The sequence below is a fragment of the Clinocottus analis genome, unplaced genomic scaffold (genome assembly GCF_023055335.1).
Source record: "Clinocottus analis isolate CAN_PGR_092001 unplaced genomic scaffold, fCliAna1.0.p SCAF_6, whole genome shotgun sequence".
Lineage (NCBI taxonomy): Eukaryota > Metazoa > Chordata > Actinopteri > Perciformes > Cottidae > Clinocottus > Clinocottus analis.
This window is the reverse complement of record NW_027176218.1, coordinates 14,163,397-14,188,936: the sequence shown is the minus strand read 5'-3', so window position 1 is coordinate 14,188,936 and position 25,540 is coordinate 14,163,397. Positions and strand designations below refer to the sequence as shown.

Genomic DNA, 25,540 nt, shown 5'->3' with positions numbered 1-25,540 from the left:
TTGTCTGTGCCTTGGATCAACTGTTTGGATCTCCCTGCTAACTGCTTACAGGTAACCTCAGCCACTAACGGCTCTGCTGCGGAGTGCACGCTTGTTGAAGAGGGACCATGGAAACATGAATAATGGCAGCACAGAGATCCCCTGCTCCTGGGCTCCACAAGCTTTCCTATCTGGTGAAAAAAAGAGTGAATGAAAAAAAAAGTCACATGAACAGAACTACTAATTGTTTTTTTATGTAGCTTTCTTTTTTTATTAGTCCCTTTAAAAGTTTTTGTAACTGTCTATCTGACTGATTTATAATACTAATTCACTTATTTCACGTGAAACGATAACAGAGGTATACTTTACCTGTTAGAGCACAGTTATGTCCGTTTAGCAGATACTTGCACAACATACTTCAAGGCTTGGGGAGGAAAGGACGAGAAAAAAAAAAGTTAGATAAGCTACGCTTAGCAATATATCCTGGTTCTACATTTACAAGAGATGCTCTTAAGATGAGAGAAGAAATGAGAGCATTAATCATGGCAACCAAGGTAATGTTTGGACTGAACTTTCTTCAATTTCAGCCGTGTTAGTACCATCAACATGTGTGCACAAGTCTCTCATCTAAACACATCGCTTTTGAGTCTCAAACTTTCACACTTTAAACTGCATCTGACTGCATTTGCCCAATATTACCCATTATCCTTGAGTTCCAGCAAACTGATGAGAGAGTAGGAGGGGAGAACAAGAACAGGATAAGCACACTGAGCCTTATAACCTGCAAGCACAGTCACAGAGGAATTATAAAGCACAAATCTTACCATGGACGGCATTTTTTTGTATCCCCTTTTGTTTTCCTTTTATTTTCTGCTGTAAAGGAAAGCGACTTGTCCTTATGTTACCTGTTGAGTGAGATTTAAATGTTATGTGTGTGTGTGCGTGCATGTGTGCGTGTGTGTGTGTGTGTGTGTGTGTGTGTGTGTGTGTGTGTGTGTGTGTGTGTGAGAGAGAGAGCTGGAGTTAAGAAAATCATCAACTTAAGTATACGGACCAAACAGGCAGAAAATCAATCAACTCAGAGGCCTTTGAACTGCCTCCATGACATCATTTACAACATATTATTCAGTTTTCTAACATTTATGTTGATTATTAACTGCCTGGCAACGCAGTTGATATTACCACCGTTTCTGCTGAAGCCTCAAAGCTAAGAAAAGCACTGCCCTAAATATAAAACTTCACACTTTCTCTATCCCACCCCCCCAAAAAATATTTAGTAATGCCAATGAAATTTAAAAAAAAGATTAGGCGCCAAAGGCATTGTTGTAAAAACCAACAATAAATCATAATTGACATATCTGAATAATTTGTAGCACAAAAATAGATAATATATAGCACAAACAGAAAGATACAGCACAAATGAAGCCAATGAGGATAATTTTCAGTCAGTGGCAGAATCAAAGTCATGCACATTATTGTTTCATGTCAACACTGATTGTATTCCAAGTTTAAATTTTAGTTTTTTAAAAACACAATAAGGGACAGCGGAAGATACTCAGGCTTATATGTCTACTCTTTTACAGGGGAAACCCTAAAATGTTTACTTTCTCATTGTAGAGCTTACAAAATGGCCTCTTTTCCAAGCATTGACCTTGAATATGGGGACAGTTTACTGCAAATGTCTTTGTTGAAAGACAGTCATTTCATTATATGATAATATGCTGGGATGGGAAGTTTCGTAGCACATACAGGGAGCACACACATATTTCAGACAACATTCCAGCGATTGAATGATCCTTAACCTGCGTACTTTCTGTAAGCACAGACACGGTTATTACTGACAGAGTGCACAAGGTGAACCACCAGAACCTTTTTTTAAATAGAAACAGAGGAAGATGTAGTGTACGGTTTGGCTGACAGATGGATTCTTGGCTTGCACAAACAGAGACACATCACTTTCCGGGAGGCTCGCCAGCTTCTTGGCTAAGCCAGACCTAAAAAAAAAGGTAAACAACAATACATTTTAGCCACCAGAGCTCAAGACTGTTTCTACAAACCCTCGATGCTGCAGCTGTGTGTCCATATGGGTTCAAAGACGTTGTTTTTAGGACAATGGACACTTCACATGCATTATGTCAGAATGTTGCCACCTATCAGGTAATATTACTATACTGTATTCCTCTCATAGAACCAAATGGTTCAAAAAGACCTGCAAATACAGAAATAAAACTGGACTACTGGCTGTTAATCTTTTTTAGCTTGCGTGGGTGAGAGGTGAGACTTCTATGATGTGACTGTTGATTTCTTTGTCAGTATTATGTCCTTCTCTCCCGTCTTGTTTCTTTTCGTTTGTGCTTAATGACATCCTTGTCTTGAAGATGTTCAATTCAAACAAATCCCAACAACAAATGCCAATAAGAGTAACACTAAGAAACTTAACAAAACACTTAGCACAGCACTATGTCCTTTAGTTCCTGAAACACACTCTCAGAAGATGTCTTTCAACTTTGCTTTGTTTTAAGCTCGGCTAACAAGTGTGCTTTGATCCAACAAAGAGTGCGCTTCGTGATCTGCCCCGCACACTGCACAGACTTACACACACCAAGCAAAAAACAGCATAAACACACACACAGACACACAAACACACACAGACACAGACACACACACACATTCACTATTGTTTTGACATGCCTTACACATATAAACACACACACAAACACTCTTAAACATGGAAACTACATTTCTAATTGTAATCAGCGTGCTGCTGAGCAAGGCACTGACACATAATTTCAACCTTGTGATCTTCATGAAAAGAAAAGAGAATCTCTCCATTAAGGAGGCGATACAGACCATAGTATCATCGATGGGGATTGAGTGTTGGACCACTATTATGTCTAAACTCAAGATTTTAGAAGCATGAATAAAATAAAATAGTAATTATTTTTTGCACCACTATCTTAAAAGCATGACATTTTGAAGTGCCTCCTTGCACTTTGTGTATATATTGTAGGTAACAGATGTTTTTTGTTTGTTTCGTTCATTTTGTTTTCTTTTGGGGGGCAGAATGGTATATAGGAATATAGTTGCATTGCTGTGACATTTTTAATGTAATCCTTTAGAAAAAAATATATCATCTATGTCCTGAGTAAAAATAGATTAGACAAAATGTATAGAGAGGAAATCGTGTAATAAATTGCTTGTTTTTCTGTTCTCTAATAGTTGTTAACTAGATGTTTTACTTACCTGTCACACAACAATATATAAATATCTTTTTTTTTTAAATCTAATGTAAGAGTTTTGAATGTTTGTTCATGAAGATATAAGCAGTGTGCATTCATTTCCATTGTACATAAATAAATATATAATTGTTCTGTTCAGTGGCGAAGCAGACTTTTCTGGAAATTGATCCTGAAGCAAACACTGTCTGAGAAAGAAACGGAGTAAGAACGAGAGAGACAGAAAGAGAGCGAGGGGAAGTTTTTGGTTTGAAGAGAGGGGGCCAACACAAGATATATCTCGGTGGAAATTACTGCGATGAAGGTGGCTGAAAAGAGAGACAAATAAAGGAAAAGGTCAAATTTGCCCTGTATGTAGGATAGAGTGAGGAACTTAACACAGCCTAGTTGTTGATTTGAGTGAAAGAGCAAACAACATGTGATGCATTCAGATGCCTGTTACGATAAGCAACACTCCTCAGGTGACTCATCTGAACCATTTTGTCTTTTCAATGAAAGAAACTGGCTTTAGTCTCAGGCATCTTTGTTTACCTGGTGCATGTGCATTTAAAGCCGCAAGACATGAATATCTAGATCTTTGACATCCTCCGTTCTCTTGTCTAACCGCCACATCTTCACACACATTTGACTGTTGACGTGCCATCAACATTATGGAGGTTTACTCCACTTGCCTTTTTATTGCTTTCTACACAGAAGCTATATGCATTAACAAACACCTGGAACTGGAGCTGAGTTCAATAGTATTGATGAAATGGGATTTGATTGGCATGGTATTTCAAACAAAGAGCCAGTATATCTTCAAGCTTGTCCTTTTCTACTGAAATGTGTCTTTTTAAAGAAACTCCTAAACAAAGCTGATAACCTGTCGTACTCCTGCCAACAACTTGCTTTCCTGATCTTACTTTTCTAGGCCTTTCCTCTTTGTAAAGCTGTTGTATTTTTGATGTAAAGGCAGAGCGTATGTGTGGGGGAGTTACACTACTCAGAAAAAAGACAAAAAAAGACATGAATTCTTTCCTCGGTCTATGTTATACATAAAAAACTGTTTCTACATATCAATAAGTGTTGTACCTTTGGTGTACATATACAAATATAACTAATAAATGTTGATTCATAACTAAATATTGTTTTTTTGGTTGTGTGATTTTCTTTTTTACTTCTTGTCACATAACTGTCACACACACACGTATACAATATTCACATCTGCTTCTGTTGTTGAGTTGGTGGCATAACGACTTCCAGACAGTCGAGCCGTCTTGCTTTTACTGATGTAATACAAATTATTAAATGGAAAGCATTAATGTGTCATATTAGAACACAGGCAAATATAATCTATAATAATGTTGATTACTATGGTAAGGCTAAGTTAATAATAATTAGCCTTGTCATTTATATTTTATCCCTTGAACAACTCAAGAATGAATGAAAAGCACAGGCTAAAAATGTAAAATATGCTTTCATACTTTTCAAAACCCACCTGATGGACAGTCCCATACGGGTTCTTTCACCATCTGGTGAGGTGTGTACAAAATACAATTTTAAATAGAGGAATAGTCAGTCAAAGTGAGCTAGGTTCACCTGCACCCGCGAGCCAGCAAACAGAAGAACATTTTAAGTTAAGCCTTTAACATTAGCCAAGCCTATAGCCTAACTCAATGAATGTTGTTTGACTTTGGCTAGTTGGAACGATAGATGGATGGACAGTGAGTTTGTTTCAATAAACCAACTTTGGCATTTCTTCACAGCACACAGTTATTGTGTGTGAGGGCGTTATTATTCTACAGGTCCATGAGAAAGTCAAACAAGTAGTTCTGGTTAATCACAATCCTTTGGATTTTGATCATTTTAGATGTCAGAGCCAATAGTCAGACCAAGTGAAGCTTAATTGAAATAGCGCAACGTATCGAACATCACCAGTCCCTTTACACTGGTTGGTTTATTTCCACTTTCGTCTGTTTTGTTTCTCTTTGTGTTGTTTATAAGTTATTGATCTTGTTTGCGAAGAGGCATATAGTATGACAATATATGATCATATCAGTCTGTGTAAGAAGTTGATCATTTTACTAGTATAATACACATAGATCTAAAAAAAAAATGTCATAGTACTTTGCCATATGAAATGCATCGTATAGAATGGCATGAAAAAGTTATACTAAAGTATATCATAAAGTATGTCATGAACAAATGTCACTGTCTTTGCATGCTATGCCACACAGTGAATTATGCTATCACAGTGTCAGGGAAAAGCTAAATATGCCTTATTACTTACCTGAAAAGACTTGTTTCACCACAATTATGATTATTCAGTTACACAAAACATTTAAGTTTCACAAAGCCATACTTTTTCCATTACCATGGCGATAATGTGTCCGACCACAAACTTCCTGTGGGTCTGCAGAAAGAAGAGGCTCCAGCAGCTCGCACCATCCTTGATGTGTTGGTTTCATGAAAGTCCACGCTGCAATAAGATGATCACGCTAGGGGAATCTTTAGAAAAATAATGCACATATATTCTGCTGTTTGTAGCCAGAATACTTTAATATTACTTCAGGGAGTCTTCTGAAGACAAACAAGCAGCATGAAAATGGGCCAAATAATGTGAATCATGTGCTAGTTTGTCGAGTGGCTATTTTAAAAATGTTTACATATGACAGAAGCAATCTGCATGCTCACTAAAGTAAAGAAACAGTACGATTCAGTCTGTGGTTGATACAATTGCATTTGTGGTTAGTGCAAGTATTAATATCAATCAGATTATCAACATTTAATAAAAATAATGGGGCACCCTGGAGTGACAGAAACACCCTCTAGTTCCTGTAGTCCTTATCTAATGAAGCATCCGTCTTGTGGTTTGAACCAAATCTCACACACAGGTGAGATTATAACGCCAGTTTAGACTTTTAAAATCCCAACCTCTGTTTTTTGGATATTGGATATATCGGATTAGCGGTTAGGAGAATGGATGCCGTTATTTTAATACTAAACTAATTTACATTTGGACATTATATTGTTCCACCTGACACTTCTGATAGGCAGATGGGAGGGAAAGCTGTTCCTCTGTGGGCATCTCTCTTGTTGGATAACAGTAGTTTGTTGGATCGTATTCCTCCATCTCTCGCTCTGTGGCAGTTAGTTCAGCTTCCTCTGGTTTCTTCAGATCTGGTCGTCTTCTTCGTCGTGGTTCAGCTTGAACAGTTCCTCCCCGTCTCTCTTTCTCTCTCTCTCAGCGTGCGGCTGACTGATATTAACAGCCCCCTTTGTGGCAGCGGGAGTCATTATGGCACATTTGCCAGTTTTAAAAGGTCTTTCATCTTAGAGTCTTTTCTTTTAGAGTGTCTTTCTCTCAATAGTTGCTTGAATAAATCTTCAGCATGTTTGTGCTTCACAGTTTGGGACTGCATGGCATTTCAGGCGGCATATAATGACTGTGGTTGATGCATCAGGAACACCAGGCCAGAGAAGAGGTGGAACTGGCAGAACTGCTCGAGAAAAATCTAGTGTGCAGGATTTAATCAATTCAATTCAGGTATTTATTATGGTAGTAGAATATTAGCAACCAGGTGAAGGAAAGCACTTTCTCAGGTGGGCTGCTTTGTTATCTTAGTTATGTTTTGGTTTCGAGTTGGCCTTCTAGCCCACAGACGAACAGAACTGCCTGCCTCGTACGACTTGTTTAACTTGTTTAACAATCTTTGTTTCCTGAATTTACATATTCTCACAACCCTGGTGCCATGGAAACCTTACTTCTTGTCATGCGGAGAAATGTAACCACGCACATCCCTCTGTCACATCATTCACTCGCTCTCTTTTGTTTCACACATACGGAATAATTAGTGAGTGAACACGTCGCATTCCTGCACATCTCTTTCTATGCACATTTATTTTCATCCATGACATTACAAATCTTTTCAGCAACATCTTTTGTTAATTTGTCATGAAACTTGCCTACACTAGTACATTTGCTACTTCTCCTCAAAAGGAACCATGTGAGCAAAAGCAGAGAAAAAAAAAACGGAACAAGTCAGAGACAAACAAAAAAATCTGTTTGCAATTGCTGTTTGTAATTCTGCGTTTTCATACGGAAGCAGAAAGAATTAGCTGTCACACAAGGAGCAATATTATTATGACACAATGTATGATATATTTCACCAAGGGGAAGGTCAGTAGAAAAACTGCAGCATGTTTACATGTGTGAAATGTACAAAGACTGGGGCATGGGCAAGCACACAAGCTTCATTAATCACACCCCTCCCCCTCCTTTACATTACTACCATTAACAGCTCATAGGCTCCCCATTATCATAGGTGCCGTGTTTATCATCTAAAGCTAGTCTGCTGTCACTCAATTGACACAAATGAGCATACTTTTTGCATTCAAAAGATGATAAATTTATCCTATTCTTTCTTGTGCTCTTTGTTTTTCCTTAATTAATGTACACACTGTGTATATAGTATGTCTACATAATTTTTAGAATGCGACCTAACCTCAGGACAACATTCGGGACTTCATCATTATTACCAACCTAATATAAAAGCATACCATAATAACAGACTTCAGTGGTGCATCAATTGCACAGTTTTGGATGCTATACATCAAGTGCATTCATACAATATTCACTCCACTCTGACTATTGCAAAAAAAAAATATTCACAAATGTGTACTTTGAAGGTACTGTTTTCTAATTAAATAACCCTCACAAAATGACACATTCCTTTATTTAGAAGGGATACAAAGCCCCTTTCTACCAAACAACAAAAAGCACTTGCAGCTATTGCTAAGGCATTTCCAAAACATACACGTTATATACAGAGACCAAGAAAAAGGGAATCAAAACTGCATACGTTAAGGTAGTGACAGCCCTAATTGTCTTGAAAATGGAAGAAAAAAAAAGCTCCAGTCCACAGTAAATGTCTGACATATACACAACGTTACAACAATGAGCAAACAAACAAGGAGATGAAACAGATGTAAAACATCAAAGGCTGTTTTGTTTAAAATTAAGATTGTTTTTCTATCCACAGTATCTTAAATGTAATAACCCAGTGCTCATCATTGACTTATCATTTATCATTTACGATGAAAGGCTCTACAATTTAGGATCCACCCACTATGTAAAAAAGAGACTAATTGGCCATCAATGTTCTTCTCATCCCCCCCACCCTTTAAAACCCATGTCTATCCAGCCCTATCGTCAACAAAGCATAAAGCTCACAAACACAAAGAACTGACGCAGAACACATTCGCACACCCTGCTGCATCATGCACGGCTCCCCACCATGCATGATGCTCTTTGGATGCCATTCAGTCCTAGCTAACCTGGCGTACCAGACAAACAAAACAATGCACATGTTGGTTTGAAAGACCCTGCCGACTCGGTAAAATATTGTACCTCAGTTAGACAATCTTTCGAAATAACAAACACACGTATCCTTACATAGTGTCCATCCAGCTGGCCACCAAAGCAGTTTTCACACCCAGTGTTGGGCGCCCCATCTCGTCCAATCTCCCAACCACTCCTCACTCTAACCCCGCCTGTCCTCACTTACTCCTTTCTGCCTGCCTGTACACTATTCTCTCACGCCAGCTGTTCTTTTTCTGGCGACTCCTCTAGTGTGATGACAGTGAACTCCTCTGTGTTGCCGTTCTCCTGGATCTTCTCTTTGTTCATGAGGGTCACCATTTCCTGCTCTCTCTCCTGGGCGTGGGAGCTGGATGCTGATGCTGCAGCCCCGTTCCCCTCGCCGCCGTCTTTGGATGTGATCTGCAGGGTCTGCTGTTTGCCGCACAGGCTGCAAGAGCACATTCAGCCACAATTATTTATTATATATGATTGATGTTTCTTTTATTTTTTTGGCCATGTCCCAGTAAGTTGCAAATAATGTGAACATTTTGAACAGTGGCTATTGGCTGATGAGCACAGAAAGGCCAACAGGGAACAATGTTTTGGTCCAAAACACATTACATGACAGCTCTATTAGTGCAAGATGAAAAAATAGAATAGCAATCAAATTCATACCTATTTCTCTTGACAACAGCCGCACATACGACAAGAATCGCAGCAATGGCCACAATCACTCCAAGGATAACCAGCCAGTCTGGAAGGAGAAAAGACAAGTCATGAGTTGACAATATTTAAGGTGTAAGTCAGTAAGAAATAAAGATTGGATCTAAATAGAAGTACACTTTTCACATCATGTTCTTAATTGATGCCATCACTGTGGACTTCAGGGTGTTAAATGTATATAAAGTAATGTGGCCGCTCACTCCTTGAGCTGCCGCTCTCATGGTGATCAGGCATAGCAGAACCCAGGACCCGTCCTTTGCCATTAGGTGGTTGATGTTGTGGAGCTGCATGTCAATAAAACCAAATGTAAACATTCAAATCATCTCACACATCGGCCATTCAACGTCTTGTTTAACTTAAACGCACAAAACTAGATGCACAATTGAAATGTATGTGTGACTCTATTACAGCTCATGTCTTTTACATTATATTGCATTTCATTGAAAATGCATATTCCTCTTTTTGAGGGGCTGCATGCTTTGCCATCAATACATTTGATGTGTTTGTTGAATTGCAATTCATCCTCGGGAAATTTAGAAGCAAAATCCCTGAGTCCTGTAATGAATCCACTCCACAGCTCAAGCAAACACAAGGGGGCGTCATGTGTTCCTGAACTTAACTCCAGTGCACCCAAAACCTGTTACATCTGAAGCCAGAAAGTGCTGTTCTTTAGAAATGTGTTATGAATAAAAAATCTTACGAAAAACAATCAGCATTTTCTATGTTAAATTTGCAGAGGTAAACAGTAGAATGCAAACAAAAGATTACTAGAGAAGATTGTAATTATCTCATATAGAGTCTCCACTCAAACTGAACATTACAAGCATTGGGAGTTTTTTATTGCTTGGCTATTATACAGGAACACATTACATTTTCAGGTGTTGTATTCACCCAATACTTTGTTCAACCCAACTGAACGTGTGCTTTTATTTGTAGCAGGTAGTGTTGGTTTTGCTTGTGTTTTTCTTACGCTCTGTAATGACATCTACTCCGTCAGACTCTCGTTTGCCATCCGGTTGGGTTTTGTCTGGCACTCCAACGGGGGCCACTGGAGAGGTATCATCCTCCTCAGGGAAGGGTGGCATCATCCCAGATCCAGTGGTCTGGTCAAACTCTCTCGGAGTGAAAGTCGACCCCACATTGCTGCTCTCTCTCTCTCCAAAGGTGTTTTCTTCCACTGCAGGACCCTCCGTGGCAGCGTCTGGTTCGTCTACACTCAGAGGTGAGGTGGCTGAAGGGATTATTTCGGTCACAACCCCGAGAGCCTCTTCCCCAGCGGCTGCCGTCGGGTCACCACCATCACTCCCAGAAGCCTCCTCGGATCGTGTTTTTGAAATGGTCTCATTTTGGCCCTCTGCTGGTGTTGGGGCCTGAGGCTGTGGTGAGGTCTCAGCTGATTGGAGAACAAAGAGGAACATGCATAGTCATACATTACTTGTGATATTCTTTGTAGGAACAACAGTATTATTATTATTTCTTATCAATGTGGTTAATGTGTGTCTGGATATTAGTTTTCAGTGTTGTAAAGCCTGATTATTTTCTTTTTTTTTTATGATTTACAAATATATAGTCTTGTTCTGCTTGTTGCAATTTAGACCAGTGATACATTTTTTTGTACATATTTTAAAACAGTTTTGATTTTGACGTCTTAAAAGTCATGGTAACTGACAGGACACTTCATTTGTGTGATTTCCTGTTGTTAGATGTTGACTTTATGTACAATATTTCAGTTGATCGAATGCTAAACAAGTTTCACTGCTTTCAGCCAAACATTTTGGGTTTTACTTTACTGTGAATTAGTGCCTTTGATAAATGGTGACATATGGGCACTATGTGTATTGCAGTAAGGTGAGTGTGAATGGGGGTATATTGTGCTAACCTGGTGCATCTGAGGATAAGTGTTCCTCTTCTGCAAATGCTTTCGAACAGTTCATCTCAGGCCCAGCTGCCACATGGGGAACAGGAAGTAGGTGTTATCAAAAATGGCAAGACAAAGTACAGCAGGTTAACGCAATGTAGAATGTTAATTCAGTTCAGTTGTGGACTGCACTAAGAAAGTGTAACTTTTTCCTGTGGACATAGTCACCTTCTTTGTCATAGCAGTAGGCATCGCAGAGTTCTTCAGGATTTTCACGTGAATGAATAATGAAGCCTGTCATGTTCTTTGCACAGTTTTCATGGTGAGAGTGTCTGAGTATGGCAATGCTCATATTGCTCGTCCAGCCGTTTCTGAATGGACACAGTAATATTGTTGTTATTATTATGATTTGAAGGCATATATGACACAATTTGTCATTCATTTTGAGACATTTGTTGAGACATAATCCCAGGTCTAAACACATCACATCATATAACAAAACACTGATAACAAACACTGAATCCATATTGTAAAACTGGAAGATCATGTTCTTCTTTTCTGATTTTTAATCTCGAGATGAAGAGTAATAATTAAGACGAAGAGCATTTATAGTGAAGTTCAATTGTGGGTTTTAATAATAATGTCTAATTATGAGAAACACATTCCCTGTGATGTGAGAGGGCTACAATAATGGGAAGATCTTGAGAATATGGATTCCATAAATGTTCCAGCATCAATATGCTGTATTTCTTTCATGTCTCAGAGCTTAAATAATGTACTTTGTACTCAGCAAATATTTAAATGATTTCTTCAGTAGATAAAAAAAAGTCTTCCTCACGCCAATCAATGAAGATAATTATTAAACAAAGACGTGTGGTTTCACCTGCATGTTTCCATGTCTTTCTCATAGGCCTCGAGGACTTGTTCTGAACTCGCCAAGTCGCTCTGCAGCTGCTCACACACCTTTTGAGCCGTGTCAAAGTTCAGAGAGTGACGTTTCGCTCCCTCGGCCAGAAATACCCCGGCATAGCTGCAGCTGCGGGAATTCACTGTAGGGAAAGAAAATGGCAAAATATAGGTTCAGTGTCACAGAGTTTGTCATTGTTTATGGTTTTTTTTATCGCAGCACTTAAAATTTTGTGTCCAAATTATTTCTAGCCAGTAACAGGGAACCACAGACTGCAATTTTGATTCGAGAGGACTGTAGAATATAATATTTATGAGACGATATGTTGTTCCAGTCAGCTGAGAAGAAATTTAAAACTTTCTTTTAATTTGCATCATTCATTTTGTTTATGCCTTTAAAACTCAATTGCTCAAAACATATATTTACAACAACTAGATAGTGAGATAGCATAAGCATAGGTTGAAGATTACAGTGAGGATTCAGATGCAGTGAGTTACATTATGGGAATTTGTTATTTGTTTTTGATTCATGTATGACTTCCTGACGAAGAAAAACAGCCATTCGCTCAATTCCAATACCATGTTTTCCATTCAGAAGATTCAGTTATTGCTTTCTGACATGTTGATGGTGGTCATGAATGCTTAAAATGTATGGTAAGGTAAATCTTGATCCGCAGCCTACACGTGTGCTGTGTCATTTAAATCAGTAGTAAAGTGTTGAGTCATGAGACGACTGACTTGTTGAGTTCCAGATGAGTTGTCTGGGAGTGACGCAGAAGAGTCCTGAGACAGGCAAGCAAGCTCATCGACAGTGTTTAGCCACTAGGTCCTGCTAAATCATACAAAGTGTGCCAAGCAAAGTATGCATAGCGCTTAACCGAACACTACTGTTCAAAATAGTAACACCATCACTAACGTTGGGGATATTTTACCCGATATAATGTACCAGATGAAATATACATCTCATCAAAAACGTATAAAAATTCAACAATACATGGCAAATTGATGTACCTTTATTTTTTTTTTCCTCCATAGAACAGGTATTATTGTAATTATAGAGTCTCCACTCAAACTGAACATTACAAGCTCAAAATCAGGTGAAAAATGAGGGAAATGTCAATAAATTATGATGAAAACAATATAAATAATGGAGCTATGAACTTGTTCTTTGGTCCACATGTTCCTGGGACATGTGAGTCTTGTTCTGTGAAGGAAAAGTCTCCCTTCAATGGTAAAACCCACCCGGAATGTTTTCACCCTTTATTACTAACATTGTGTGAATATCACCTGAGCACATTAACTGACTTCTTTCACAAAAGGTTTAGGACAGAAAAATGCAGCGGCAGCAGGGCAATGTTTGTCTTTCATGTGACGCTCAGCCTATTTGCTTAAGTTTGCTTGACTAAAGGAGAAGCCTCATGGAAATGACTTTGCCTCATTGAAATGAAAACAGAAACGCAAACTAGGCTTGGTAATGAGCAGATGAACAGGCAGCATGAGTATGTGTAGATCAATTGTAAATATCCATATATGTCCATTACAAAGAAATACATTTCAGTTTCGGAACACATGGGGATTTTTCTGAAATGAGCAGGTGATCATTTGAATATTTACCCGTGACTTTGACTCGTGATGTTTACATGGTTTCCCCTCCCCGAAAAAACTGTTCGGTGCATGAAAAATCTTGCTCAGGTCTACTGAAAGCTATTTTAAAAGCATGACACCTCCATTATGTACAATAGCATATGATGTCATGGGAAATGAAAGACGTCATAAAACAGATTATCAACCGGAAATTCTTTATCTGGAAACTGATATGGAGGCTTAACAGATAGCAATTAAAGTGCTGAAAACAGGAATGTGACTAAATCTTTTTCCGCAAGTTAGTCAATACTCTCAAAATTAAATTTTAGTCATATCCTCGAACATCAAACCGCAAGACACATTTGCATAAGCAGGATCTTTTACTATAAACACCAGATTTCCCAAAAAGATGTATTGGAATTCATAGAGCTCATGCACAGAAGAAACCAATATCTGCACGTGTCATCTATCTGTTTGGTGCTTGTTTTAACGTGCTACCATGGTGACGGATGCACAGGATGTGAAATGAAGTATATGAACACTACAAACAAATAAAGTAACTAATGCTAACTTGTTTCACTTAACAACTCCCATTAACTGAATTTCTTAAAGATTCACTTGGAGCGTAACAGCCAGCAGCTGTAGGTTTTAGAAAGAATGTGTAAGAAATTAGATTTATACAAAAAATAAAGATTGATTTTGTCGCTTCAGAGGAAGACAGAAATTACGGATCTAAAATGTATCAGTGATTTAAAATATAGTTAGCAATGTTTTTTTTCTTTTCACCTGCAGTTAAAGAACTTGTAAAACTTGCTCCCTCACAATATCATATCTACTCGAGCAATTAAGATGACTGTCAACATAATGTCGTTGTCCTGCAATGTACACTATAAATCATTATTATGACTGCTTCAGAGACAAATGTAACCAACTCATGGGTTTGTGTTGTTGCTGCTGCATTAGATTGCGTGGCATTGAACAGCGTGCATTCACTTTGTTATCACATGCTCCCAAATGATACATGGTTCTGCTGTAGCCTCAGCAAAGAGGGAAGAGCTCTGGTTAACCACCAACTGTACAGGTTATCCAGGCTGCAATCTGAATTTGACTTGTGCGTTGAGGCATGTAAACGCAAAAAATAAATGACTTTTTGGTTTCAAAAGATATTACACAGTAAATTCCCCATTGTCAAAGTATAAGAACTCTTTTAGAGTTATTACAACAACGTAAACAGTAGTCGCTATCAATGTATTGCCCAGTGTTGGTGCAAATAATCAGAGTTAAACTTTACAGTGTAAATATGCTGTGTCAGAAGTATATTGACTATTTCAGAGGTAATACATCAACAGCAAGAGTAAAGAAAACCCCAGTGTTAATGTATTTGTACACTGTGTGTACTCTGAAAGAAAGTCTGTACTCTGACAGGCTCCGCCCACCTCCTTCTCCTCTCACGGTATATTGTGGACAGTAAAATAGCCGTTTCTCGAAATCACTTATGAAACCAAATGTTGGCATTTAAGCCGAAGAGAATACTTAAAATACCGTTATATTGCTCTTAAACATATGCTGCAGTTGTCTTGTTGTCTTGAAATACTGAATAGCAGAGAGCTAACTCGACCATGATGAAGGTTAGCTTAAGGGTTGCATTAGCACTGTCAACATGTGTACGAATACACCCACACACAACTGAAAGTACATCAACACAAGCTGCCTCATGGCACAGTGTCTCTAAAAGAAAAAAGGGGTGAAAAACAAGACAACAGTCCTGGCCTTGCAAACCTGCCAGGGGTATCAAAGGGAGCACAGCTTACCATCAGTGATGTGAAAAAGGGGCTGACTTAAATCTGAGGTGCAAACATTAGTATGCAGATGGAACGGTCATGGGTGTCTTTATACAGTTGAGAAGCCTGCTATGCCAAGGCACTGACTCTCCCAAAGGCTCCATTGTCACCTAATAGAGTTGAAACCAAGGATACTGCAAAGTCAGAGTGTATAGAACCTCAGAGAAAGAGAGCTTTAACACAACGTCTTGCCAAAACCTCCAGCTGCTCTAAAAGTCATAGACAAGCCTGACTCTCCACTCTCCCTTCACTTTCTCTCTGTTTGGCTTTTCCATGCCAGCAATAAAGTACACATTACCCCCTGCATGCTCAAACACACGGGCAGATAGCAGATGCACATGCACTCACACACTTGGACGTTGGCTGATCATTTCCTTTATCGAGCCCTGACACAGCATGAAGCACACAGAGAGAGCCCGGATGCCCAGATCACTGATGTCAAGATTAATACATAGAAAACAGCAGCTCTCCACTTTCAACCACTCTTAGATACACCTTACTGAAAATGTTCTCACCAAAGTTTCTCATAACATGAGGAATCCCATGCCAGAACAAACAGTGTACTGTAAACCCTACACGTCCCACGACTACTGTAACATCCCTTTAGCCATAGTTCATCAGCTGGTTTGGAGAGGGACCATCACTCCCACAATGCTCCAGTGTCCTGCATTATTACACTTGAACGCAGTTGCTCAGTCAGTAGGTATGTTTTTCCCTCCACTGGTCACAACACAAGTCCAACAGGCCAGCGGGACAGGTGAAACATTAACAATGTTCCAAGTAAGTTTGCAGACACACGCGGACACACACTGACACACACACACACACACACACACACACACACACACACACACACACACACACACACACCCTCCCTCCCCCAACAAACATTGAATATCACCTTAGGTGAAAAGAAGGACTCTCACTATCTGATTTTCTCGTAAATGTGCCATTTCCTTTCTCACCTTCTGTCTCCCTCCACCTCCATCGAGTAGACACTTTTTAAAGCAGCTTCCTATTACAGAGAGCAGGCAGGTTCTCTTATTTTCTTTTGCTTCTTAGTAGCATTAGTCTTAAAGCTCTTCCATGAATTAAAAAATAAGGTTTCAATGTATCTAAATAGATGATCTGTGATATGAAATTTGACCTCCAATATGCTTTTCAATCATTCACATTTGAAGATAAAGAAACCTTTAATGGAAATAACACATTTGAAGACATTGTAGAAGTATTTCATTGTCTGTTTTTAAAAACATTATCATGTGTAAACATGTTTTTTGTGCTTAAAATGAGGTTTGGATTCAGAATAATCTGCTTGCTTTTTTCAGCAGTTCTTCCATGGACACAAAGACACTTTAGTGTAGGCTATATAAAGAGGGAGAGCTTTCAGGGGGAGTATGGATATAAGCATGAAACAATATTTAGGACCAGTTCAATCAGTGTTAAAGGAATTGGGTAAAGAAACAAAAATGAAAAGAAGAGTTATATAAGATATTGGTGCAGAGCCATTCTGCTTCAGGGTGGGTTATTTGCAGAGGAGGGTACATATAGGTAAAGGAGGCAAACACGTGCCTGAGAGTCTCAGGTGGCAGGAGATGGTGCCTGGACCTGTACAGGCACAAGCCCTCTTTGTCAGAGCCCAGTCTCAGTCCACAGCCCCCTTGACCACCCTTCACCTTGAAACATGACACGGTGCATGCAGAAAGGGTTGTTACGCCAAGGAAGCAAATACGGACGCATTTGCAGGAAGTTCAGCAGGCAGGGTAGACCTTAACGCATGCATCGGAGTTTGTGGTGTTTGTGAGAGAGAGAGAGAGAGAGAGAGAGAGAGAGAGAGAAAGAGAGAGAGAGAGAGCAGGACTTGACTACTATAAACTCAACATACATTAGAGCACTAACCATACCCATCAGGTAAAGTTCCTGAGAGTTTTGGTTGTGTTGAAAGCTCTGCATATCAGAATGACCATCAGATCATTCTGATCATCAGATCATCACTATTCAATCTCGTTGCGTTTTTAACAAGGAATTGACGATTATCAAACTATTGTGTATATGTGTATATTTGTGTAATTTAACATCATATCTCATCGCACTTAATATAAGACATTATCACCGAACAAGTAACATGTCACTGGGATATTTGGACTTGTTTTTATGTGAACATACCATGTTTTGATGGTTTGTTTTGGCCTTTCCCCACCCAGTGAGATAATATAACTATTTACAGTCTGTTGACAAGCAGTAAATACATACATCATAAATAACTCCACAAACCTAATTAATTGGCCAGCCACAAGTGCATGAGTGCTGCTCTTAATGATGTGGTTCGAGCAAAAGCTACAGGTTTAACGTTCAAAGACAACGTCTGCACCAGGATGAAATCTAAACCCAAAGGACCCATCGAGACAGACACCAATTACTCTCAACACTCAAATATAGAGATACATACACAAGTACAAAAGCTCACAACTCCTCTGGAAGGAGGGGGGCTGGAAGTGGCTGCATCCCCTTTACTCTCCCCACATACAGTGCACATACAAGCTGTTAAGGCAGTCTCCTGTTTGACTTTAAATACTGCTCAGATTTATAGCTCGATGCTGATTGTTCTTTGGCGCAGTGCCACAGGGAGTCTTTGTGAACATCTCTACCACCACCTCCTCAGGGAACAAGCCAGACAACCCCAGACCTGTTAGATTCAGGACCAACTTTGCCTCCAGAGATATATTGCTCCAAGCAACAAATCCAATCAAAACCTTACACAGAAAGCACATGAGTGAGAGACAAAGAGAAACGAGGGAGACTTCGGGGGGAGAGCTAGAGCGATTTCTGAACATCCTTTGTGTCACAGAATAAAGCATTAAGCGTGGCAGCACAGACTCCAGCAGTATCAGCACAGCAAAAAAGGGGGAAAAAACACCCTTCTACTCGAAAAAAGACTGCTTGTGAAAGCTACACTGATCATCCAAAACCCTGATATATAAGGTTCACTTTCCAGCCTGTGAATGTGTGTGAGACAGAGAGTGAGCAAGAGCGCCTGTCTCCTTTGTGTCTGTCAGGAGTCTGGGACTGCCAGACGTTAGCCTGTCTGTGCTGGTGTAACACACACACTCTTGCCGGCATCCACTCATCCGTTCTATAAGCAGTAGCAGCAGAGCACAGCCTCTTTCTTTCACTGTCTTCTCTTTACATCAACGTTCACTCATCATTCTAACAAGGCTCAAGCAAGAAAAAAAAACACGAATATAGTCTGGTTCTAAAACAAAGGAGTGTTGCCAGCCAGTCAGACCGGCACAATTTTGACAGAATAAGGTAAAAAGAAAATATATACGATTAAATATATCCATAAACAAAGAGCCGTCCAATGGGCAAAGGCACAGTCCCCTCACCTTGAAGTTGCTCCGACCTGGAGGAGGCCAATAATCCAAAGGTGACCCCCAAGACAAGCGTCCACATCCTGGGGAAAGCGTCTGTCGATGGCATGGTGAGCAGCTGGGAGTAAAGGTGTGTAACAGTTCTCCTGTGGTCCTGTCTTCCCTCTGCCAGGAGTGACGGGTGGTGGTGGTGGTAGTGGTGGTGGTTGTGGTGTGTGTTTTTGTGTGTGTGTGTATGTGTGTGTGTGTGTGTGAGTGTGAGAGAGAGAGAGAGAGAGAGAGAGAGAGAGAGAGAGAGAGAGAGAGAGAGAGAGAGTGAATGAGTGAGAGAGCAGTAAAAAAAAAAAAAGAAAAGAGAGAAGAAACCTGCCACTGTAGAGGGAGTTGCTGAGAGTGTCTAGTAGCTGCTGGAGCTAACTCAGACTTTGCCCTAACTTTTATATTCTTTGCCTGAAAGACAAACTGACTAGTGGCACACAGGCAGAAGGGCGAGAGTGGTTCTTGTGAGCACACACCCTTCTGCCTCTTCCACACTTGCCCCACCTCCCCTCCCGCCCTGCCTCAGCCTTGCTTGCTCATTCTCTCCCCTCTTCCTGTCTCTACATTTCTTCATGATTAAGAAGAAGGTGATCTCTCCCTCTCTCTGGCTGCTTATCCTCATCTCCCTCCTTATCCCTCCCTCCCCATGTCCCGCTCTCGCCCCCTCTTCCTCTTTTCAGGTCCCTGACACCAACAGTTTCTGAGAGCCCATCTGGTCTTTTGTTCAGTTCTCACTCCATTTTCAATTCATCTGATTTTCTTGTCTCTGCTCCCTCGCGCTCTCTGTCTTTCTTTTTTTGCTGTATATATTTCAGTGCCACCAATTGAAAGAGGTCACAAAGAGACACACCTCATCCTCCATGTTTATATAGATGCAAAACAACTCTAAAATGTTGCACGCATGTCTTTGTGACTAACGTGTTTTTACCGCAATCTCATTGCACTGCTTGGCCCAACATACATAAATTCATCAGAGAAAAAATGTTGAAGAAGCAAACTCAAGCAGCAGTTATGAGCTACTTCTTTTTTCAAAACCTCTGTCCACTAGGAGTGGCTAAAATGTGGTTGTAGGACTCTGTTTCAGTTATGCTTTAAGCTGAGGAGCCCCCGTGCTTGATGTTATCTGCAATATCTCAACTTCCTTCCTCTTCTACTTTCCATTGTAACAAACTTCCCTTCACTCTAAAAATCTGTATTAACATTTCACTCCAGGTGAGGGCTGGAGTCATCTCAGGTTTCCAGACATCATATTTTGCAATATCCCAAATAAACGGTGATGATGATGTGTGACTGGTCATCTGTACTTGTCTGACTTCCTTAACAACAAGCCATACACAATTGCTTTTGGCTCAGCATGGCCAGTGTGGTAGTCATGGGGACAACTCTTAAAAAACTGTGACCTGGTTTTTAAGGTGAACAGTTATTATTACACTCAGCAACTTATGGCACATAAATCATAGCATAGCCAGCTCATTTAGCCAATCAGGATAGGACAAATAGGCCATTTGTGATAATGGGTAAAACAATTAAAAATCCCATGACCAAATATGGGAGATCCTCTAAAATATTAACCAATATGTATGAACCTCTTTCAAATTTCAGCTGTGTTAAATGAACGAGACTAAGAGTCCCCAGCATGCTATTAGCTATGTAAGGCTGCACTTAGGCACAGAAGTGCTTTGAGCTAAATGCTAATTTGAACATTTTAACATATTCAAAATGAGAAAGCATGTTGAGCTTAAGCAGGTGTGTGTTTACCAAACGTTCACCATCTGCGTTTAATGATTGGAAGTCGTCCTCTTGGCTTTTTGAAACCAGAAATGTCGCAAGAGGGGGAAGCTATGTACAACCAGACGCTACATAAGACATTCGTAAAGCAGCCTTAAAGATTACAATTAACAAGGACAACTCCCAGACCTTCCAATCATGAGACCTTTCAATCACAAGGTAGCCACACCCTAAAGCATACCGGCATGCCTTATCATCTCCTTCACTCTAAATCGGATTATAATTTAGTAAATGAACATCATGCTGAATTGAAGAGGACTCGACACTCATGTTTGCAATTTTTGCTGAGGGAATACAGCAAGTAACTTTCTCATATACAATACAATCTGACTTTTGTTTTTGCAACCAGAAGAGTCGCCCCCTGTTGGCCATTAGAAAGAATGAAAGTGTACGGGACATCCGCATTGGCTTTGCTGTTTAAACCAGGATGTCACCACCTGTTCAGGACTGAACATGCAGGATTAGGAACAAGTGGAATTAATTGTGGAACAATTCCGAAAACAAGACATTGAAAACAATGTACTTCCAATAAATAATGAATAGCGCCACCATGTCCTTTAGCCTTTCTTCACTTACAGTTTGACAAAAGGTCAAGAGGTTTCCCAAGTGGCAATGAAGAGATAGATGCTATTTGGGTTTATGCAAGGATAAAAATTTAGTTGGAGATTTATATTTGAGTCTCAGACATACAGATCATCTTTTCTGATGACTGACTTCACACCCACGCATGATTCCACCAAAGAAATAAGAGAGCAGAGTGTCAGAAAGATTCACACTTCCTACCCGACAGATAAAAGTCACTTCCTGTTTGAGCTTGGTTGCCATGGTGAAACTTGTTTATAGCTCATATGACGCAATAAATGCAAAAAACAAACATATTTACATCATTTAAGAAACCCCATGCGAGGTTGTATTTGCTTTCTTTTGTATCATGTACACCACACTGGATTTTCTGTGTTTTCCTTGTCTTGTCTGGATTGATAAATCTGTTTTCTGTGATAAAAAGACTAGTATAAATATGTCGACAAAAATCTAGACACATGATGAAAAATAGAGCGTACAAGACAGAGACCGAAACAGAAACACAGCGTAACACAGAGACTGTGAAGACCAACGATTACCCAGCCTGACATTGGCCTGACATTGTGTCCCTCTCAGGACAATGTCTGTCCTAGTTTCTCTCTCTGGAGAAACAACATTTATACAAACTGCAAAGACGATCCACTCCTTCAATGAATAGTTGGGTGAACGTGTAACCTTTGCTGTGATTGATAAATCTCTTTTCATAGAGCTGAACATACAAGCTGTCCCATGTAAGGTAGACTGAATAAATACGAAAAAGTATTACGGTCAACACTTGAGCACGTAGGAATGCACACAACTCTCAATCACTGACAGTCTATAGAGGTAAAAGGGCTTGTGTGAACATGAAGGTGATCAGATCATATGTCTCATTGAAGTGGGAAGCGGCTTCAAAATAAGCAAAAACGCCGAAATGAATAAAACCAACTAGTTAACCAAGAGTCCAGTGTTATTATCTGGCTATCTTTGCTGTATGATGTTACAGCAGCACAAAAAAGAATATCGCAGGAAGTGAACAGCTGTATACTGGGCATTACTGAGGCCTAAATTAAACATCTGAGTCAGCCAATACACATCTAGCTAAGAAACAAAGTCCATGATAGTTATTCAGTAAGGGCATACACACGAGCTCTCACCAGACGCTCTTGTGGTTGGGAATCCTTGTGGGAAAGGCCGACTAATGCATTCCTGTTCGACAACGTGTTTTTTTCCCTCCAACCAGCACAGTCACTTGCGACTCGAAGAAATTGCAAGATGTCCATATACGTCCAGAGCAGCGAGATGAAATGAATCATTGGCTGTCTAAACATCCAGTGAATTTGAACGTTTGCACATATGTGGGGTAATGATGAGAACTACATGGTGTACCATTATATTTCTATTTTATTCTGATCCATCTACGGAAGAACATGTAATCTATCGGCATCTTTCTCAGAACTTCCTGTTTCTACTTCCTGTAACCTGTAACTACTGAGGGGCATTCAGAAGTATATAGTCCCCTAACCTAGGAGTCTCTGTAGAGGTGAGTGAGGTCATCAGGAGTGTGTCCTGGTTGTGTATCTTTGGCCTATAGATGAGCTCTGCCACACCCTGCTGTGTCTCAGGCTGAATGAGCTGTCCAGGCATCATGGGAGCATGACTGGACTGCTTCAAAAGGCCGGGCTTTGTGCAACAACAACAAAGCAAGGGCCTCGCTTGTGTTTGGGTGCTGGGACAGCAGAGCTGACGTGTTTGGACAACGAGTGTCACAGAGTACTGTATAGCCATCTGGAATGTCTTGTTTCATCCCCCATCTGGGTCGGACACGCGGACGACACAGTATTCTTACAGGTGAAATGTTTGGCGATAACCAATCAGTTTGTGGTTAATTTACATGTGCTTTCTTTAAAGACCACTAAAACAGGATGCCTTAAGTTGAGTGGGGGAAAAAAAAAGAGACCTTACTTCAGAAGTAACATAAAGGCCTGAATGTAGTGTAACCCAGACAGAAGAAGGAAGTGGAAGTACTCGTTGGTCATTTTACAGCAGGCTTTGCGAGCAAAGTTTGCATCCCAGTTAAAAGACGACTGAATAGAGAAGTGCTGGTCGTACGGGAAAACGGGGAGACCAGAGGAAATCCTGTCAACAATGGTTGAACAAACTTGAGCGTGAGATAATGTGGATGAGAGCAAGCCTCTCACCAACCCTGCTGATTATTCACAAAGCCTGTTCACACAGGGAAATATGTGTCTCTCTCTCTGTGTGTGTGTGTGTGTGTGTGTGTGTGTGTGTGTGTGTGTGTGTGTGTGTGTGTGTGTGTGTGTGTGTGTGTGTGTGTGTGTGAGAGAGAGATTAAAAAAGAGACAGGGAGTGACTCCTGAGAGGCAAAATAGACTAAAATGGTTCATTATTAGATTATATAACCATCAACCTCCTTTCATGAGTGGGGACATTATTCATCACTACCTTATAGAGACAGAGAACTCCTTCAAAGTCTGTTAGATTTCATTGAGAGCTGTTAATACGTAAAAGGTTCTGAGCTTTGGTACTGCCCATGCTGGAGGGGGATGGATGGAGGCTTAGGGAAAGGGTGGGGTCCAGACTGGATGACGGCACCACACTCCCCAAGCCTGTCATTCTTCTGTCAATCAAGAGGTGCTTCCAACCCCTCGTTGACTGTATGGTCGTAACCCTCCAAACACGGAACCAACACCTTTGTGAGACGATGTATCTGAAGGACATTCAAATATCAGCACAACAGAAATGCACTCTCGCCTACTTTGGTCTCCATAGCAACTGCCTCCATCTCTCTGCACCATGCTGTGTGTCCATGAGTCTGACCTACACGGCAGCGCGAGCCCCCGCACTATCTTTAAGACCACATGCACAGTTAATCAAAACCTTGATGGGAACCGATCTGATTCCTTCTGTTTGGTGGCTCTTATCCAGCTGTTGCACATAACACGATGTGGGCAGAGGTTGGTGGGCAGCATCCAGTGGAGTAAATGTCAGACAGTGACAGGTAAGCCAAGGAAATGTCAGAATCTGTTTTGTTGCATTTGCAGTGCTGATATTGAAAAGTATTGTTCAACCGCTTCGCTAAACGGTCCCAGCAGTTGTCAAGCTGATAGCAAAATGCAGTCTGTTAAAGGAACATTATTTCACTATAAAGCAATATCAACCAAGAGAATGGAATTAGAACAGAAAAAAAGGATATTGCAACAGAAAGAATAGTCTACTTCATCCCAAATATTAGGCCAAAGGATATTACCCATGACACAAAGAGGCTTTGTTCTAACCCACAGCTCTTATTACATGTATGGTAGCATAAGAGCACAACTAATCAACATTTCTACAGAAAATCTCACGTGGTTATCAGTTAGCTCCAAGCAACGTGTCACTGTTTTCCTGTTAGCTCGTTGCTGGGGTAACAGCAGCATCATGTAAGAGTCATAAAAAAAAGGAACTGGAATAATTATCAAACCACAAACAGTAAAAGACATGACCGAAAAACCAAAAACTATGTTCACATACTCTTGTATGACAATTACGACTCAAGCTTGAAGGTTGAAAAGCATTATTTTTGTCCTCTCCTCACTTCATTTGAGGGCACCTTCACACCCCGATCCCATTGTAGCCTACCCATACAAAAATGTCCTCGCTCTAGTCATGGAAAAGTGGTTATGTATGTAAAGGCCGAATTGTAGAGGAAATGATTTATTGGAAGGCCATTTTCACTACAATCCTGGCCGTCATTAAATATTAATGCAGTTCCTGTACCTCTTTTCTTTCATTGTTACCAGAATAATCCACAACTCAACTTAGGTCATTACTATTCTGAATTAAAATGTAGAAAACCCATCATGTGAATCAGCAGCTCATAAAGAAAAGCCATTAGTCAAGTGTTTTAAGAGCAAAGTCTTCACCTCGTCAAACTGCTGAACTGCCCCATACTCTCTTTGTAACCGCTGCTCTTGGAGCTCTTGGGTGTGAAATTTTAATTTAAATTGGAGCTATCAGAAAGTCTGATATCACAACTTTCTCTATTTCAGCAGGTAAAAGATAATATATATATATATATATATATATATATATATATATATATATATATATATATATATATATATATATATATATATATAATACCAAACCCTGATTACACACATCTAGGAGAAGCTCTGCCCAACTGGTGCCGTTACACATGTAAACAGCTGTTCTGCCGACGCTTACAGCAAAGATAAACATCTGCCAGCAGAGACTGACCTGTATACTGAGCCCAGCAAATCATACTAATTGGCTTCTATGAAATAATT

General features: G+C 40.0%; 2 protein-coding genes across 5 annotated transcripts in view; one reads left to right on the top strand and one right to left on the bottom strand.

The window, feature by feature from the left end:
- Nucleotides 1-3,530, top strand: part of LOC137803612 (excitatory amino acid transporter 2-like) — a 28,371-nt gene extending 24,841 nt beyond the window's left edge. For all 4 annotated transcript variants that reach the window (XM_068602242.1, XM_068602240.1, XM_068602243.1 and 1 more), the window contains exon 11: nucleotides 52-3,530. In XM_068602242.1, the coding sequence (XP_068458343.1) occupies nucleotides 52-123 (72 nt within the window). In that variant the 3' untranslated portion in view covers nucleotides 124-3,530. The remainder of the gene's footprint in view (nucleotides 1-51) is intronic.
- A 3,531-nt stretch (nucleotides 3,531-7,061) lies between these two features.
- On the bottom strand, nucleotides 7,062-19,320 carry cd44b (CD44 molecule (IN blood group) b). Its single transcript, XM_068602159.1, has 8 exons — nucleotides 18,855-19,320; nucleotides 12,021-12,186; nucleotides 11,366-11,508; nucleotides 11,159-11,224; nucleotides 10,250-10,672; nucleotides 9,480-9,563; nucleotides 9,232-9,310; nucleotides 7,062-9,004 (listed from the first exon to the last, which is right to left on the bottom strand). Exons 1-8 carry the CDS (start codon nucleotides 18,946-18,948, stop codon nucleotides 8,791-8,793), a joined length of 1,269 nt encoding a protein of 422 aa, XP_068458260.1. The 5' UTR covers nucleotides 18,949-19,320; the 3' UTR covers nucleotides 7,062-8,790.
- Nucleotides 19,321-25,540: the final 6,220 nt, after the last annotated feature.

What these genes read in the sequence shown, in the direction of transcription:
- cd44b (XM_068602159.1), bottom strand. Translation starts at nt 18,948, where the DNA reads ATGCCATCGACAGACGCTTTCCCCAGGATGTGGACGCTTGTCTTGGGG. An exon ending in CAGGTCGGAGCAACTTCAAG is followed by an intron (nt 12,187 to 18,854) that starts GTGAGGGGACTG and finishes CTTTCCCTACAG; the next exon opens with TGAATTCCCGCAGCTGCAGC. An exon ending in AAAGACATGGAAACATGCAG is followed by an intron (nt 11,509 to 12,020) that starts GTGAAACCACAC and finishes GTGTCCATTCAG; the next exon opens with AAACGGCTGGACGAGCAATA.